This window comes from Neolamprologus multifasciatus, chromosome 17 (genome assembly GCF_963576455.1).
Source record: "Neolamprologus multifasciatus chromosome 17, fNeoMul1.2, whole genome shotgun sequence".
In the NCBI taxonomy this organism is placed as follows: Eukaryota; Metazoa; Chordata; class Actinopteri; order Cichliformes; family Cichlidae; genus Neolamprologus; species Neolamprologus multifasciatus.
This window is the reverse complement of record NC_140455.1, coordinates 18,051,925-18,070,988: the sequence shown is the minus strand read 5'-3', so window position 1 is coordinate 18,070,988 and position 19,064 is coordinate 18,051,925. Positions and strand designations below refer to the sequence as shown.

Genomic DNA, 19,064 nt, shown 5'->3' with positions numbered 1-19,064 from the left:
CCCAGTTCTTCAGTCTGTTCCTGTGTTTACCCACTTGTGCAATTTCTGCTCCTTCTTGACTCTCAAAGACAAAAATGTGTGCAGTTTGGTGGTCATATTGTATTTTCCTTGTCCAGTGTTAGCTGGACTTCAGGCATGTTCTGAGCATACAGGCAGGCCACCTCCATTGTTTTCACTGTAAACTAGATAGCTGCAGCATCACGAGAGGAATAGTGATGAATGACACTCCTTTCCCAAAAAAGAACAGACGGATCAATACATAGAAACAGCGTTGGCTCAAAAGCTGCCTCAAAGTCAAATTGTCCTGACTCAAACAACTGTCACACAACAGCAGTGTGGCTTTCACCTCTCAGCCCTCTAAGCTGAAAGTCTTCAAAGGTGATAATTCAACTTGAGCCTTTTTTGCAGAAAGGCAATATGGACATTTTGGAAAAAATATTTTGAGTCGGTGAGAAAAAATATTAATTTCATTTCTATTTGACAAGAATTGATAAAAACAAAAAACAAACAACAAAAAAAACTATTGCATATTCTCTGAGGTGCTGAGGTTAGACCTAGGCTAGGTTTGGAGTTAAAATTGGGGATCGAGGTCATCCAAACACCAACTCAGGATTAAACCAGCAGTTCTGTTTTACCATACATGGGTAAAACCCAAATAACTAATGAAAGTTAACATCTTAGTTTGGTGTCTAATCATTCAATAATTTAGAATTTAGCATAGAAGCTAATGGGCAGCTGAGTCTGATAGAAAATTATTTGATTGTAAGTGAAACTGTTGCAATCAAAATGTTTGTTTTTCCAAGACATTGCTTGATGAAAAGTCATAAAAATGCATTTTCTGTAAGAGTTTGTGTCATGCGAAGCAGTTTGTCCATGTGTGAGAGTTTGCTAAAAACAAGGTCTCAATTTCATGGTGTAGGATTAAACATCAGGGGATCAACAGTGTGGTTATAGTCTTTGTTACGGCCCCTGGCCTTTTAAGTGAGCCGGCCTTCCTTCAAGTAAATTCAAGCATGACAACACCCACAGACGATTGGCTTGCTGGGAACCCGTGCCAGCCTTCCTCCATGTAAATTCAAATGTGACAATCCACACAGACAATTGGCTGCCTGAGGACCTGTGGTTTGCACCTCCAGGGAGAGAGACCAATCAGTGACCGATTGTACACACCTGTGTCTTCAAAAGGCTGAAGAACTTTCAGGGGCTGCTGCTTTGAACTGAGTATGCAGTCTGCCCTGTAGGCTTCCTTCTGTGAGCTTTGCTTGTGAAATTCTGTTTACGTGGTGAGATTTGGCTTGAGTGGTATTTAGCTGTATTACAGCCCATGAGGACAGTTTTATTTTCTACTGGTTAAGCCTTACTTTAGCTAGTTGTTTTGTGTTGGTTGTTTGGTTTGTGGTAATCTGCGCTATAGGTTTTCTTGTAAGTCCTGAGTTCTCTTGTAATAAACCTTTTTCTAAACTGATCTCCCTCATGTGGGTCTCGTTTATGTTACCTCCCCTATCAGAGACGGATTATAACAGTCTTCCAGAGATAACTTAGTACAATTTCATTTGATGTAATCCAATAGATTGGTCCAGACTTCATGTCCATGATGTGGTGGCCCACACAAACCACCTATTTGGCTAATAAAACTGGGCTGCAGTGTATATATGAAAGCTGGATATAGTCACTGTGATGTATTGGCACTGGAGTCAGCATTTTTTCATGGGAAAGTGGCATGTTTAGTTAACAGTTGTTTAGCAAGCTGCATTCATAAATTCTAAGCAGATCACACAGATGCACATATCTGCTAATTTGTGCTAAATAACATGCAAATTAAACACTCGATGTTCACTTAGCACTATGGGAACAGACTTTTTAGAGAGTCTGTGAGTACAATTAACTGCAATAAGATAATTTCATTAAAATCTTCCAAAAGGTTCAAACACCATAAACACAGACATGAGTTCAGTTTGGTTAAGAGAAGTGAAACACTGATGGCAGCAAATGGCTCCAGCTGTGCTGATGAACCTGGTGAGACCAAGGATGTTGTTGTTTCAGCATTTACAACTAATATATAACAAAATATTGAGCTAGAATTTTAAGATGTCCTCCACAAGTAGCAGTCTCTTTAACCTGTTCAACAACATCCCTGAATTAATAAATGCATGTCAAACACAGGGAATTTAACCTCCTTCCACAAAATGTACGTCTTAATTATTATTATTATTGTGCACTGACCAACACGTCAGTGTCTTCCTCACTTCTGTCTTTTTTAATCACCTCAGCTGCACGAGGCTAAAAGAAGCTCAGTATCATTTGGTTTATTTAGCCCTCACAGTGGTAATGTTTTTCTCACCCACTGCCTCGACACACTGGAAAAAAGACAGTAGGACAGGGAAAATGTATTTAGCTGCCATCATGGGGATAGTTTCAGCACATTTTAAAAGGTGTTACAACCATCTGCACCCCGTCAGCTATAATTTGCATAGCTGCAGCAGCATGGTCGTTTGAAATTAGCTAAGATAATATGTCTTACATTTTACCTAAGGCATTACTCTATAAAAAATAAAGGTAACATAGTTCTGAATCCATCAGTACTGATCAAAATATTTTCAGTGGGCTACAAGCTGAACTGTGAGGATAGAAATAAATTATCGGTCCTATTGTCCTGGTATCAGTCCAGTACCAATACCAGCATTGGTGTCGATGCTGTCGATATTTGGATTGATCAGCCTACTTGATTTTCCTCACACAGTTTGGCAGTGTGAGGAAGTGAGAGTGTTACAACTATCCTCATTCTCCCCTAAACCTAAAGTAGCCACCTGACTCACTTCTGGAGCAGCCTCCAGTGGCAATTGGAGGAACTGCAGTTTATGGCACATCTTCATTGGCTTCATTTTTGAATCTTGGATGTTTCTGCTCGGAATGAACTAATGTTCATCGAGTAGATGTTGATTATTAATTTTAGGCCAACGCGACAATCGAAAATGTGAAAAAATATTTGCAGCTGTGTGTACGACTTCGCCTGAAAAATTTGCTTGTAGTTTCAGTAGAAGGCAGCTTAGTACTTTTTCTTTTACCGGTCTTTGTTGGTATTTGTGCAGGTTTACAGCAGCTCGTGTGCGACACAAACACTGTGACACCACGTAGCAGCAGATCTGCAGCGTTACCACTGAACAGGTTTCAACGTGTTTTCACAGCTTTCTGAAAACAGAATTTATTAGAGTGGAAGTGAAGCTCAGAGAGGAGAGACAGCAGAGGTACTGGGACAGTGTGTGTGTGTGTGTGTGTGTGTGTGTATGAGTGATAAGCCAGCAGTGATACAGCAGTATTACATCATAGTGAGTTTGTGTGTCTTCATGGGGAAAATAACACGTGTATTTTAACTTGTGTGTACATCTACCTGCCGCTGCTGCTGCGTGTGTGTGCTGTATTTGATAGCCAGTCTCTGTTGTCCTTCATCTGACAGTGAGCTGGTTTCTCCTTGACAGTGAAACCATTCAGCACACACACACACGCATTTAATTTGTCCTTTATTTTCATTCACACACGCTGATTCACGTGTATTGATTAGTGAGATCACTGCTGCCTGTCGCTATGGTAACCCCTATCTATCAACTGACATTGTTTGTGTATAATTAGTCTGGAGGATCAGTCTGATTAACTGCTCCATCCATCACACAAACACAGAGAGGAGAGCTGGCAGCTTATTTTAAGGGCACGTTTCAATCTTTTTGTGTCTTTCTGGCAGGTTTCTGCAGTTTCAGTCAGCTTCTTAAAGATGGTCAAAGTCAGAAAACTGTGAGAAATAAAACACCTCTAAGCAAAAGCTCCAAGTGAGTTAATGTAGTTAATACAGTTCAGTATTCAGGACACAGAAATGTTACTTCTCACCACTTTTAACTCAAAATGAATTAATTCCTCACGTGTTATCAAGTCATGTGATCAAATTATCACATCTGTCCACCTGAAAAGTCCTGAAACCAGAAACGGCAACATCACAGACGTGTGATTGTGTCAGTGTTTCACCGCTAAGCTCCATGAAACACATTAAACTCTACCCACCGTGCTCCCTCTGTGGCTTCATCAGCTCATAAAGCTTTACACGTTAAGAAGAATAACATTTTACTTACTTAAACCATCTGAGGTCAGAGCATAGAGCACCATAGCACTCCTTTTATTGTGGTTACATGAATATGCATAGGGTCATTAACATATAACATCTTACATAGGTAAACATGTGAACAAAGAATACTGTGTGTGTGTGTGTGTGTGTGTGTGTGGGGTCAGAGTGTGACCCCATAAATGACTTCCCTAAACCTACTGGTCTGGAAAGTCCAGCAGTTCATCTAAACAAAAGGCACTCAGACGAAAACAGATATAGCCACGTTTATCCTACCATAAAACAATAAAACAAAGTACGACCTCTTCCCATGCTCCCAGGATGTAGGTGTGGATTCCAGAACACTCTGGAATGCACACCAAGCCTTTGCAGCCTGCTAAAGATCACACATCCTATCACTACACAATTGATTATACACCTCTAAGCATATATGGTTAAATATTTCCTAATACAAATGACAATAATAAAATCTAAACCCATCAACTATCTTACCACCGTGCTTCTTTGTAATCGCAGACCGTAAGAGACGAGTTGAAGGTACTGAAGTCCCATGTCAACATTACAGTCTGTGCTGAAGGTTAATCCATAAGTTACAGTAGTTGTTAATTCTCGATCAACAAATCCATCAAGTATTTGTAGAGAATGTGACTGAAGCGGCTATTCAGTGATACCAAGTGATACCAAGACGTGATACCATCAGCAAAGTTCACAAGGTAACTGCAGAACTCGACAAACGTAACTGATCTGAAGTCTGCTGGCAGAGAAGTAGCTTTATCTCTGTGGAAGTCATAAAGTTGGTTGTTGCTTGGTTTGAAGCCCAGTCCTGACTTTGTCCTCTGTCTTTCAGACACAGTGCAATTTGATGTTGCATTTATCAAATTGAAAATAAGTATAGTACACCAAAAGCAGAACAAAGGTTCATTTCCTGCAGTGGAAAGTGCCGTCTGCTTCAGATCTCTGTTTGGTTTTGAATATGAGTCCCACTGCGTGGCTTTGTTGGCTTTGTGGGCTGTAGGCTGTTTGAATATGCCTGACATGCTTGTTGCTAACTTTGTCAAGAATGGTCTGTGAGTCAGAAATGAACATGTAGAGTTTAAGGAGTTTTAAGCAAAGAATGATTTAAAAAATAAAATTAAAGGGCCATGTATTTTATTGCCTAGACCAGGGGTGTCAAACTCAAATACACAGTGGGCCAAAATTCAAAACTGGAACAAAGTCGTGGGCTAACATTAATATTTATTGAAAAAAAAAATCTTCTTCTAGATATAAGAATGAATCTTTTCTTATGGACTCAAACAAGTTTTGCTGAAAAACTGAATATGGAACAAGCAAAGCTTAATACTAAACAATATATATATTAGCTGTATAATACCAGTAGGCCAGCTCTAATAGTAATTTGGTATGGCTTCGCGGGCCAAATGTAATTAGGCTGTGAGTTTGACAACTATGGCCTAGACGGTTCAATTAGATCAGAGGGTTCATTCGGAGGGAAAGGAACCTTAAAGAGACAGAATTGTCTTTGCATGATGGAGCTTTTACCTGCGTCAGTGCATGGGACGGTGAGTTGTGTTGACAGACAGTGACTTCTGGAAGTGCTCCTGAGCCCATGCATCGATTTCCATGACAGAATCATCTCTGTTTTTAATGCAGTGTCGCCCAAGGGACCACACATTTTCAGTCTTGTCTCTTGCACACAGAGATTTCTCCACCTGCAGACAGACAAAAACAGACTTTAGACTCACCACCGATGAGACTGAGCCTCATAATTCAGTGTTTTGTATGATAAAGTAATGGTGGCTGCTGCTAACAGAGCTTTGCTGTTTCCGTATGAAAGCTGCACCAGAGATTAGACCAGCTGACCTCAAACACCGGATGCCTACTGAATAAAGCGGCAGCAGAAGCTAATTTTCTTTTGCAGACCTGCCAAATTGCTTTTTTTTTAAAATGAAAATTGACTCAGATGGAGCAGATGTCTGTCTGTCTGTCTGTGAGCTTGAAAGAATCACTTTAGTTTAAAGAGTCCATTGGGAGTCATTGAAGTGAAACATTTTTGACTGAGCTTCAGAATCACAAGAGGGCAGCAGACTGACAGCACACTAACAAACACTAAGTTGGCATCAAAGTCAGATTAAAAAAAGAGCAAAATCTGTTTTTATTTTTCCTTCACAGTCGGACACAGACTCCTAATGTGTTGGTCAGTGTGATTGGTAATGTGTGTAAATAATCACACTGAACTTCAGTGCACCTGAACTTCTGTTTGATGGTGGCTGAAACACTAAAAACCACAATGCAGCATTATTTGAAATCCCTGTCCTTCTTCTGGTTGGCTTCACGGAGGCTTGTAGCCTGTAGGATGGTCTGTCAGATGATTTGATTATGACGTTTAGCCTAGTTTTTTTTAAAAGGCTAAACATTTAAGATACTGTACTGATGGGAGGATTGCACACCAACTTTTCTGGTGGCACCACCACGAGGTTCACAGTTGTGGCTTGGATATGGTTGTAGTTTAAAAGTAATCAAGAACTTTTGAATCAATTGCAGTAAAATTTGGATTCAAATATATATTTTCTTCAGGATAAAGCCAGAATTTTTATCTATAGTCAACCTTAAAATTTAGGATCATGTCAAACTGCTGGCATTAACTTTGACATCAAACTTGAATTTAAACAGACATAACATTGCAATGACCATTGGCAGGTTAACACAGATCCTCTCTTCATCATGTTCCTGGGTGGGATATATTAGAGAGCAAATAAGCATTTTATGTTAGAAGAAGTGTTAAATGCAGTAAATGTAGGCAAGTGTAAGGATTTGAGCAAGTCTACAGCTCTTGTGGAGTGGTCCCAGTCTGCAAGGGTCAGCATCTGCCAAGCAGTCCAAGGAAGGAACAGTGGTGAACCTGCAACAGAGTCATAGTAGCCAAGGCTCACTGATGCATGTGGGGGAGTGAAGACTGGCCTGTGTGGTTTGACCCAACGGAGGACCTGCTGTAGCTCAAACTGTTGAAAAATGTAATGCTTGTTCTGATACAACAGTATCAGAAGAGAAGGCAAGCTGGTGGAGGCAATGTGATTCTTTGGGCAGTCTTCTGCTATGAAAACTTGAGTTGTGCCATCCATGTGGATGTTACACTGCAGGATAATGCGCCCTGCCACAAACCAAAAATGGTTCAGCAATGGTTCGAGGAGCACAATCATGAGCCTCCAACTTCCCCGGGTCTCAGTCCAGTCTAGCATTTGGGATGAGCTGGACCAACACGTCTGATTTATGGAGGCTCCATCTTGCAACTTCTAGGTCTTAAAGGATCTGTTGCTAACATATTGGTGCAGATACCACAGCACATCTTCAGCAATCTAGTGGAGTCCATGCCTCAATTGGTCAGAGCTGTTTTGGTAGCAAACGGGAGACCAACAATAATAGCCAGTTGGTCATAATGTTATGCTGATTGATGTATAAGGGCAAGTAATATTTAAATGAGTGAAGCCAAAGCACTGAGAAACTGGGCACTTCAACCTGGATCTCGTAATGCCCCATGGCCCACTTTGGATTTGTGTACAGATGAGCGTACAAGTGTTTGAGTCCATACTGCATGAATTAAAATGGATTTCATTAGAAGTCAGTCAATATGTTACACTGTGTTTTGGTGAAGGTGTGAAAGGGGTAAAAAAAAAAAGAAGTGAAGCTGCTGTCACAGCTCTGCAATGAAAAAGCTGTGATTTTACTTTTACACACAGCTTGTCAGGAGCTGTGAGGCACAAAAAAAGAACCTCTTCTCAAGTACTAATTGCCATCGTCACCAAACAATAGAATCACTTTCGAAAGAGCAGATGATCATTTTAATCCCAGCAACAGTGATGAGTTGGAGTGTATCTCACACACACTTTGTCAGCATGTCATCCTGCAGTGGTTCAGAGGTCAGCAGCCTGACCACTGCATTTATAATTCTATTAGTTTTGACCACCAGCTAAGACCTGCTGACCTTCATCTTAAGTTCAGTTCCAGTGTGGCCATGGTTCGAGTCCAGATGCCACTCTGGGGCCCCATGTCGGGTCTTTGCTGAATTTTTCCTAGCAAAGGGGGTTGTTACTTTTGTTCTCCACTTGTCCAGTTTTCCCTATTGTGCACTGAAGGATAGGATTTTTTTGGCTAATAGCCCATTCAGGCTTCCCAGTGAGGATTACTTTGCTGGTATAAAATTACTATTTTACTCCACTCAAACTGTGTAATCTTTGGCATTTGTCATCAATTCAGCTAAAGAAATGGGGATATTTTTTTATGTTTTTTTGTTTATGTGACAGGCTATTAATAACAAACTGCATATGCAACTTAAAATTCAATCTTTAATAAATTTTTTGTTAAGTGCAGACACAACACTGGTTCATTCCTTTTTAATGCCTGCTTTCCTATAAAACTATGTTGACAGACTATGTTGAAGAAAAAAAAAAGACCAAAAAGCCTCCAGAACTCTTACTCAGGAGCACTTTAAAGGTTGCAAAATGTCTGGCTCCCTGGACAAAAAATATAAAGAAATGCGGGGGGCTTGAGTAAGCAGTCTGAATGGATAAATATTGCTACATGTTCAAATAAAAATATGTAAATTTGATTTTGGGTGAACTGTCCTTTATAAATAAATGATGCAGCTGCTCCAACCCCTGTCCAATAATGAGCCCACACTGATCATTAGACTGTGTGAAATACTGGAATTCACCTGAAGCAGAACATTTAGCATTCTTGTATTTTTTTGCTTCCATCTACAGTCGATATTCTTGCTCACAGCTGTAAATCAATTTTTTTTTCTTGTTTTATATTTGAACAAAATCAACCAGACTCAATTGTTCTGTCTGGAGAGCAGAATATGAAGTCGACCTGATTCGCTTATTCTGTCTGTAGATGTGACCCACCTAACACGGACCTGATTCCATTTGTTTCTTTGCAAATTTTGAAGAAAACATCTCTCAAATATAAATTTTCCTGTCTGCAGATTAAACTTAAACTCTCTCTGATCGTATTATTTCCCCTGAAGAGTTTAATATACACGCAGCCTTCTCCTGTTTGTATCTGCCAAATTTAATTTCCTTTTCTGTATAGATTTGAAAAAAAGTGGCTTAATTTCATTTTGTTCTCTGTAGAGCTGAGCATACACTAATTCCAATTTCCTTTCTCTGTATCTGTTTTTAGATCCATCTCTATTAAAATCAGCTTAATTCCATTTCTTCCTCTTTATTTGTCTTCAGATCCGTCTCTATGCCCGGCCAGATGCCATTTTGAGCGGAGCAGGGGACTACGCCCTCCACATTACTAAGAGGCTCCTCGGATTTTATCAGGACTACTTCAAAGTGCAGTACTCTCTGCCTAAACTAGGTAAGGCTGCTGACGTGCTGTCCTTCCTCTGACGTTATGTGGGCTCGTCTCCTTCATTGTCTTGCCAGGATCTGCTCAGTGTGCACCGCAGCTCTCTGACTGTGTGGAGATGAAGTAAAGTTGGGACGAAATACTTTGTTCTTTGTTCTCCTGAAGTCTGATTTCCTGTCAGCTTTCATTAAATAAAAACCACACTGTGTACTTACCATCCCTCTGCCGATCCAAATTAGGAAAGGAAAAACAGCTTCCACTTCCTGGGTGTCTCATTTTAGGGAAGTCAGCCAACTCTTTGTCCTTTGTACAATTACTGTTAGGCTCATCAATTTTTACTCATATGGGGCAAAGAAAGCACACTGTCCTCCTTTTCCTTTTGCGTGTTGGGGGCTACAAAGAGAATAGGTCTGGGAATTGAACCTCAGCCAGTTCATGGCAGTTGTAGACATTAAGCACAGTCAGAGGGTATTTTTATTAAAGGAGAAAAGGGTTTGTCTTTACACGCATCAGAGTAAGGTTTCAAAGTACTTAAGTTCAATGCCAACTTTGTCCCTTCATCCTTTATATTTTTAGACTCTGTTATATAACTGGTTGAATTACAGTAAAAGTGTAAAAAATGTGACTGCCTCACTACAGACATAAAATAGTTTAAATGCCCTATAGTTAATTCTTTGAAGCTTCTGAATAGATTTGTATGGCAGTGACAGCTGACCTTGGTGCACTGCAGCTCAGACATGAAACTAAACTACGGCGTTTAAAATGTAAGCTGTAAGTGGTAGTGAAAGGACTTCTATCAGCTTGCTTGACAATTATTTTTATTATTTTTTTTGAATTGATTAACACTGTTTTGTCCTCCGTGTTTAGATTGCTAACAGCTAAACGAGTGGAATAATGTAACTGAAGCTGAACCTGAAGTTGAAACAAGTTTGAAAGAAGTTTTGAATGAGGTGGTAAAATGACTTCATGACTTCAATAAAATCAGCACATAATGGAACTGAAGATAAAGCTAAAGTTGGAAGAAGGTGAAGTGGTAACAGTCTTCTTATTGTAGTTTTTTTGAGTCACTTAAAAGTCAACATTTTGTAGTTTTTCTGTATAAATTACTCAGGGGTTGAAGTGGCATCCTAAGATAAGCAAAACTTTTTAGAGGTTGAATTCTGTGAGTAAATCTAATTGCATCATCAGTTTAAAGATAAATTCACTAGCTGGGACCACATCCTCAGTTGAGATGTACAATGGATGAGGGACTGTGGACTGATGCTGCGGTTTGGGGAAGGCCTTGGAGGGGACTGGCAGCAGTTCCCAGGCCAGGCAGATCCCCATGTACTTTTACATGTAAAAGAAAAGAAGATGGGGGTGGGGGGTGAAAAGCAGGTATTAGTGAAGGGGCATATATAGACCGAAGAGCAGATGGGGCATGGATGTGGGTGTGGTCCCGCTCCTGAAATTAAGATAAGATACCCCCACTTGATGTCTGCTACCCTTTAATGTAGCTTAACACTGACCATGAACACCACAGCCTGCTCTGCACCAGTCCAGCATAGTGCATTACTGCAGTCCTTACCACAATACTGTAAACCAACCAGTTTAGTCTGCAATGAACACTACTAAACCTGCCTATTCATCAAACGTTTAATCACACAAAATTAGTATACCTCAGCTTTTGAGATGTTTGCTAAATATAAAGCAACACATTATGTTTAGATCAAATAGAAAAAAAAAATCTAAAACTACAAAACAATACTTGTTGGGCTGTCCTTGCCTTATTAAATAATTTAGTGCACCTCTTACCATGCTATCAACTGGAGGTAATGCCAGGCTTCAACACATGAAAAATTAACTGGCTTGGCAGTATCATGCATTAATCTGCCTATCAGATTTAATTGTGCATTAATTGAAGGTTTTGGAACATCATTCCAGGTCGTTCCGGCCCACTTTAACGCCTAGTGTGGTCATAATTGCTGGATAAGAGGAACTTAATGGAATTCAAATTGAACCTTTAGTTGAAGAACTGTAAACGTGGAGGTGGCGGCAAAAGCTGAAAACATATGTGTGATAGCTCATGTTATTAAAAGATGAAAATGAAAGTGTTGTCAAGCCATTTTTCAAATGCTGAGAGGAGATGAAGAGTCAGCTCAGATGGGCAAATATATAAAAGAAATCTATATGTTTGAATTTTAGATTCCTCACTGCCACTTTGTCTGTTTGTTGTTGTTGTTGTTGTTGTTGTTTGGTTTTTTGGTTTTTTATTCGTGAGGTTGTAAAATTAAATGAAATGATCAAAAGTAATGAAAAGAAGAACTAGTAGCTAGAAATGTCCAGAAAATCTTAGGTTTTGGTATTATATGCAAGTTTTGAAAAGGGATGTTGCTCCAAAGATTGTCCATGGGTTTCAAATGAAGTGTTGCATCTCAAGTGCAGACTGAATAACCATGAGTTTGTTCCAGATGCAGATAGTGGTAGATTGAAGCAGAGACACACAGTGAGATGGCAGCCAAATATATGACCTCCAGTCCAGTGTGTTTTGCATAAAAGAACTCCTAAGTATACAGCCCAGAATTCAGAAAAGGTCTGGAGGCTTTCCAGTGGTGTATAAGATGTCTTATCTGTGGGCACAGCAGAATTCTGCAATTTGCATTCAGAAGGAAATTGCTCTAAATCTGATTTAAATTTTACTCAGACATTATGGATTAAGTGAAGCGAGCTCCAAATGAGAGCCAGGGTTTGTCTTTAAAATATTATTAACTTTTTCATAAGAAAGTGGTGGGAGCCAGTGGTGCTGTGCTGCATTTGAGATTTTCTGTCATAATTCATTTTTTTTTTATTCCAAAAAGTTGTGTCGACTGAAGGGTAACAGAGACCATATTGTATTAATCACTGCCAAGAAACACTGTGGTGTTCACAAATGCCTCTGCATTGTTCTATAGTCTTGGTAAAAATAATAAATGATAAATGATAATTTAATTATAAACACTTGGAATTAAATATATGTGTGCTTCCTAGAATTAACTGTAAATTCATTTTTATATATTGCCACTTGGTCAGACAAACGTCTGGCTATGAAATTGACTTCTTTCTCTTGATACCCTTTCCGACACAGCTGTCTCAGATATGATGGTGTCACTTCAATTACCTGTGTTTCCAGCCCTCAGACTCACCTGCCTGAGGGCTGTCAAACCCTGCTGCTATAAACGGTCCACCGTCATATTAAAATTAAGACTTCATGTCTGTGTGAATAAAAAACAGCCCAATCAAAATCCACTAAATTGCAAAGAAAGTTTACTTTAAGTGCAAGGAACTAATGATATAGATATGTCCACCATCACTAGTCTGTAGTGATATTATCTGACTAAACATACTATCAAACTCTCTCCTGAGGGCTTTTCCTTCAAGATGGATTGATGTTTCAGCGTGCTTTGATAAATAAAACGTTTAGTTAAAGGAAAATATGAAGCTTTGATCTTTATTTTGACAATATGATTTGATTCATGGTTCATGTTGTGCTTGATTTTCCTTTGCTGTTATGTTACTGACTGACCTTCTTTTCAACGTCCTGTCTGTGTCTTCCTGTCTGCACTCTTTATACTCACACTGTAAAACTGAATAAAAAGTATAAGGGAGAAAAGAGTACCAAAGTAGAACAAGAAGTAACTAATATAAAGGTTAGACAGTGGCGCTTGTCGAAGGGCCTATACCCACATAAGGTGTGGTGTGGTATACAGCAAACAACCAAATGTGTGAGTGCTCACCACTGTACTGTGCTTTCACTCACCAGTCATTTTAAAAACAAATCCAAAAAACAACTCCTAAAGTCAAAGTAATTCTAAGCTTATACCAAAATAAAGTTCTCTTTTTTAGAGTGAGGACAGCTGTCATGCTTTGCATAATTGACTTGGAAGCTTGTTTTTAATCAAAGCATGCCACTTTAAAGTGTTTCAAGTGTCATGTCAACACATTTGAATATTTTTGCTTGGCATTTTAATGCTAGTTAGTATTTCTTCCTCTGCTTTACCAGAAACATGAGCTGACTGAATCAGTCAGTTGAAACTTTATAGCAGTATGAGCCTTTTTCGTCTGTGCATCCTGGGCTTTCCTCCTATAAAACCTTCAGCCTTTCTGCAGCAGTATATATGTGCAGCCATATTTGCTATGTAGCTGTGCTATGTATGCTTCTTCCTGCCCAGATTAATGAATCCTCTCAGAACAGTCAAATTTCATCTCATCCTCCTTCTTCTTTTCTTCTTGTGTCTTTATAATTGTTTGTGTTTTATTCTTCTGACCTGCCAGAATCAATTAGCTGTGTTACAGCGGTACATTTCTTTTTTCCTCTCTTCACCCAAACAAGCTAATGTGATCACTAAGGCTCCATATTGTATATGTCAGACACTTTCTTGCTGTCTACATTCATCCATCACATTAGAAATTCACTTTCAGTCAAAGCTTCCTGTTTGTTTTCATCGCCTCAGATTAGGCCTGACATTTAATTCCACCCTCCCTGACCTTTACAGTGATATTAGCAGCATTAGCAGCATTAACGAGCTGCCCCATGCTGAGTTAAAGGTGATGTCACATCCTGTGGTCCAGACCTGGCTGCACAAAAGTGTCAGGTTAAAAGCTTGAACCTCTTTGATGTCAGGTTGTGAGGAACGGGTTTTATTGGCCTCCCAAATCTGTCTTATCTTTTATATTTTTTTTAATTTATTAGTCCTTTATTTATCCAGGTAAAAAATCTCACTGAGATTAAAAATCTCTTTTCCAAGAGAGACCTGGCAGAACCAAGGAAGATGCAGTTTATAGGTGGAGCATGAGACCTCTGGGCTAGCAGTGACTGCAGCACGATGACAGTAAAAGATGTACCAGAGATCTTGTAAGAAAAATTGTAATTTAACTTGGAAGTTAAGTAATTGTCTGATGGAATACCATGTACAGAAATAATTATCCAGTGCGGATAAAGTGTCTTAATTTGAGTACTCCCATTAGTACACATCATGCAATGGAGACTGTATCCTATGTGCGTACTTGTCTAGCTGATGAATTTTAATAAGGACTAGTATTTCTGAAACAGTGATTTGTACACCTAGAGGAACATTTGCAAGGCTTGACTATTTTTGCCGTGCCAGCCAGGAGCATTATGGGTGGGATTCAGATTTAAGCAATGTTCACACTGGAATTTTAGCCGGCCCGAGAGTAATTCTTTTCTGAAGTATTCTCTCATATCTATGTTTGAGACACTGTGAATTTTTAAAACTTATCTTAAGTCCACAGTAAACCCACATTTCCCATCATGCCTAGTTGTGCAGGCGGTTAGCACAACCGGCCGGTTAGCGTGCTGCCACTGTGATCCTGAACAACAGTCAGACTCTCATACGGATGAAGAGTCACCCGAGGGCTGTTGTGTTACTGTGCCAAACAGTAGTCCAGAAATCCCCAGATGTCCTCCCAGTTCACTGTTTTGAAGTTTCGAAAACTCATATTAAATCCAAGCTCAAGTGTCAGCTGTGGTAAATACACGAGTGCAAAGAGAGCAAAGCCTCTGTGTGAATTCCTCTTTGATTTGACTTCGTTTTAAATTGAGTCAGATATTTCCTGTATGTGAATGAAAGTATGTGTGTGTGTGTGTGTGTGTGTGTGTGTGTGTGAGAGAGAGAGAGAGAGAGAGAGAGAGAGAGAGAGAGAAAGAGAGAGGGGGACAGAATGTGTGTGTGTCAGCAGCGACTGAATGCAGTTCCATTAAAAATTAGTTTTGTGGGCGTTCCCCTGTTCATCTACATATATACACATAATCATGGAGTATGTGTCCATTCATACTGATGTTGACATCAGTTTTTACCACAGTTTGCCTCTAACCCCGTCCTACTGTTGCCATCTTTCTGTCTTTCTGTGTGTGTGTGTGCATGGTCCCAAAGCCTCAGGGCTCCATCTGTTGTCATGCAGGGCATCAAGCTCCCCTGAGAGAGCGAGAGAGAAATGATGAGCTGAGATACAAATTTAAAGGGACAGAGGGAAAACTGCTCTGCACAGACCGATGACGGGCCATAAAAACAGAGTAATAGCAGGCATAATTTTGGCTAGTTGTCCTGTTAGAGACAAGCGTTAAGATGTCAGTCGGTCTGTCCAGCTCTTCTTCTGCTTCACATATTCCAACATCTACAGCTAAAAAAGCACAGAATGTATCTGTTGGATGATAATTAACCCAAACAGTGTCTTTACTATCTGGATAAATTCTGGATATAATGTATATGGACATCATGGAACTCAGAGCTGTTGGGTTGTGGTTAGATTGGACCATGGTTTTAGTCACAGATAAATATCAGGAATCATCCTTGCATTTCCTGGAAGTTTCCACAAAAATCAATGGCATCACTTTAATACAGTCCACTGATGGTAGCATAGTTTTATGCACAAATCAGACACCACTAAAATAATGTTTCCTGTTTTTGCTTTAAAGTAGGTGTAGAAAACGTGATCATTGGAGAAACAACTGTACATTTAAAGGATAAAAAAAATGGTGATCCAAGTATTTTGCAAAGTGTGGTGAGCCACATGACTGGCAAATGAAACTAAAGAAGTAACATTATTGGTGACATTAGCACTGATTTTAATCCAGCTGTGTAAAACCAATACAATTCAAGTATAGCTACTTCAGAAAGGTCACAAAGTCTTGACACCCTTACATTCATCCAGCTGGCAATTCTTATAGAAGATGCTTCAGTCCACTCAAAGCTGCATTTGTCAATATTATATAGTTTTGCAGTATAATGCCCATGGTTAGTTCCTTGGAGCTACATTACAAAATATATCTTAGTACTAGGATTGATTGTCATCTTTGTCTGTGAAGGTTCTCAGTCATCCAGGTCATTGTAGTCAAAGGAGCTTGCAAAGAAAAGTGTCTGGACTTCTTTAAGTTGCTTGAAGACGTTTCACCTCTCATCCAAGAAGCTTCTTCAGTTCTAAGGTCAAATGGTGGGGAGTCCCAGATTTAAACCTAGTGGGAGTTTCCCCCCACAGAGGGACAAAAGGATCCCCTGATGATCCTCTAATCGCCTGAGCCAAGGTGTGAAACTGAGTGTGGGTCCCAATCAGCCAGTGTTTCGGGTGAGCTCATTGTGAAACCTGGCCCCACCTTATCATGTGAATTCCTGAGGTCAGATGGCCCAGGATGTGAGTGGGCGTTAAGGCGTCTGGGGAGGGATCTCAAAACTGGATTATAGATGGCAGAGAGTTGGTGTCGTAAACCACCGCCTCTGTTCAAAGATGGTCGCTCACAGTGGACATAGATGGCTTCTTTCACTCCTCTTTCAAACCATCTGTCCTCTCTGTCCAAAATGTGAACATTGGCATACTCGAAAGAGTGTCCTTTATCCTTAAGATGCAGATGGACAGCTGAGTCTTGTCCTGTGGAGGTGGCTCTTCTATGTTGTGCCATGCGCTTGTGAAGTGGCTGTTTGGTCTCTCCAATGTAGAGGTCTGGGCATTCTTTGCTGCACTGTACAGCATACACCACATTGTTAAGTCTGTGTTTTGGAGTTTTGTCTTTCGGGTGAACCAGTTTTTGTCTGAGCGTGTTGTTGGGTCTGAAATGCACCAGGATGTCGTGCTTGGAGAAAACGCTCCTGAGTTTTTCTGATACACCGGCTACATAGGGGATGACAATGTTGTTGCGTCTGTCCTTCTTATCCTCCCTCGCTGGTGTCTGATCTTCTTTTCTGTGCCTCTTTGCTGACTTTATAAACACCCATTTAGGATAGCCGCACGTTTTGAGTGCTTCCTTTACATGTGTGTGTTCCTTCTTTTTTCCTTCAGGCTTAGAGGGAACATGTTCTGCCCGGTGGTGTAGGGTCCTAATTACTCCAAGTTTGTGTTCCAGAGGGTGATGGGAGTCAAAGAGGAGGTACTGGTCCGTGTGTGTGGGCTTCCGGTAAACTTCAATGTTGAGGTTGCCACTCTCTTCAATGTGCACAGCGCAGTCCATCTTTCCACTTTTCAAAATCCTCTCTAAGTTTGGATGCTAATGTTTGTAAACTTCCGTCTGTTGAATTATAAAGACTGTCCATTGACTTGCATTTGCGTTTGTCCTACTTAGAGCAGACCATCATGTATGTGTTGTACCTGTGTATTGTCACCAGGGGGCACTGTCTAAGATGCTGAATAACTTGTCTGTGTGCTTCTCTTGCTTTTATTTGTGTTTTTGTTGGCCGATTGGCTGAGTTCCTGCTGTGGAGAAGACCAAAGTAGTTGTTAAAAAAAAGTTTGTGTTGTTATCTCTGTTTTTTTTTTATCTTTAATGTTTTTTGTGGTCATCATTTTTATGGTGCACCCTGCTGACACTCCTGTACTGCACACAGATGTGTCTGTTTAGTTTGCATGCCCATAACCCTTCACTGTGTTTACCTGCTCAAACTGATGTGAAAATGTGATACCCGGAATATGGAATTCCACTTTAGGCCATTAGCTGCTGCATTTCACAAATATTTACCAGTTGTCAGAGATGTGGGTGTGAATTCTTATTTATCTTTATAAATATACCATCCAAATTCTTAATGTGCACTTCGTGGAGCTGTATTGACAGTGCAGATTATGCACATTAATATGAAGTTTAAATACCAAAGTATGGAATTTGAGACACAGAAAAAGTTCCCATATAAGGAATCTTTCTTACTTGGGGCGATTGTGGCTCAAGACTTGGCAGTTCATCTTGTAACCGGAAAGTTGCCGGATCGAGCCCCGGCTCGGACAGTCTCGGTCGTTGTGTCCTTGGGCAAGACACTTCACCTACCACCTACTGGTGATGGCCAGAGGGGCCGATGGCGCGATATGGCAGCCTCACTTCTGTCAGTCTGCCCCAGGGCAGCTGTGGCTACAACTGTAGCTTGCCTCCACCAGTGTGTGAATGTGAGAGTGAATGAATAGTGGAATTGTAAAGCGCTTTGAGGGCCCCGAAAAGCGCTATATAAATGCAATCTATTATTATTATTATTATTACTTTTTCATAGTTTTTGTTTTCTTTTATAAAAGAGTGGTATTTATTAAGAAAATGTTTACTTTTTTGGCCAAACTGCTAATTATTACTTGTCAAACATGGCAAGTAACAACAATGGATGAAGTTCCCAACAAATCCCAACGTTAACACGAGACATACTTTATATTTCACATGCTTGTAATTTTAAAAACAAAAATCATCTGTACAGTATACTTGTCAAATAAATAGATCTTCTTCCAGTGTAAAGATCTTACTACATAAAACTGGACTTGAGTAAATGTACCTGGCTGTGGTTTCACTGGTGCATAATTTCACTGAAGCTATACAACTCACTTCAAATATGGCCTTCAGCTCTAAGCAAGGACCAAGTTACACCTGCTCAGGGAAAACGTCTGGCTACATCAGTGGTTTCCAAACTTTTTTTGCTAGGGCCCCCTTTGTTTTACAAGAAAAATGCCCCCCCCCCTCCCGCACGCACGCACAAACACATCCTCCAACCACACACACTCATATTTTGCTCCATTGCGGTTTATTTCACAGCTCAAACATTTAGTGAACAATTAAGCAAATACAAGTAAACTACAATAAATTACAGGTAGTAAGAAAATAAACTACTAACTC

The 19,064-nt window shown here is 40.0% G+C and overlaps 1 protein-coding gene across 2 annotated transcripts in view; it reads left to right on the top strand.

The window, feature by feature from the left end:
• LOC146499253 (thyrotropin-releasing hormone-degrading ectoenzyme-like) overlaps window positions 1-19,064 on the top strand; it is a 263,625-nt gene that overhangs the window by 80,057 nt on the left and 164,504 nt on the right. For both annotated transcript variants that reach the window (XM_085138114.1, XM_085138113.1), the window contains exon 4: window positions 9,343-9,469. In XM_085138114.1, coding sequence (XP_084994240.1) covers window positions 9,343-9,469 — 127 coding nt within the window. The remainder of the gene's footprint in view (window positions 1-9,342; window positions 9,470-19,064) is intronic.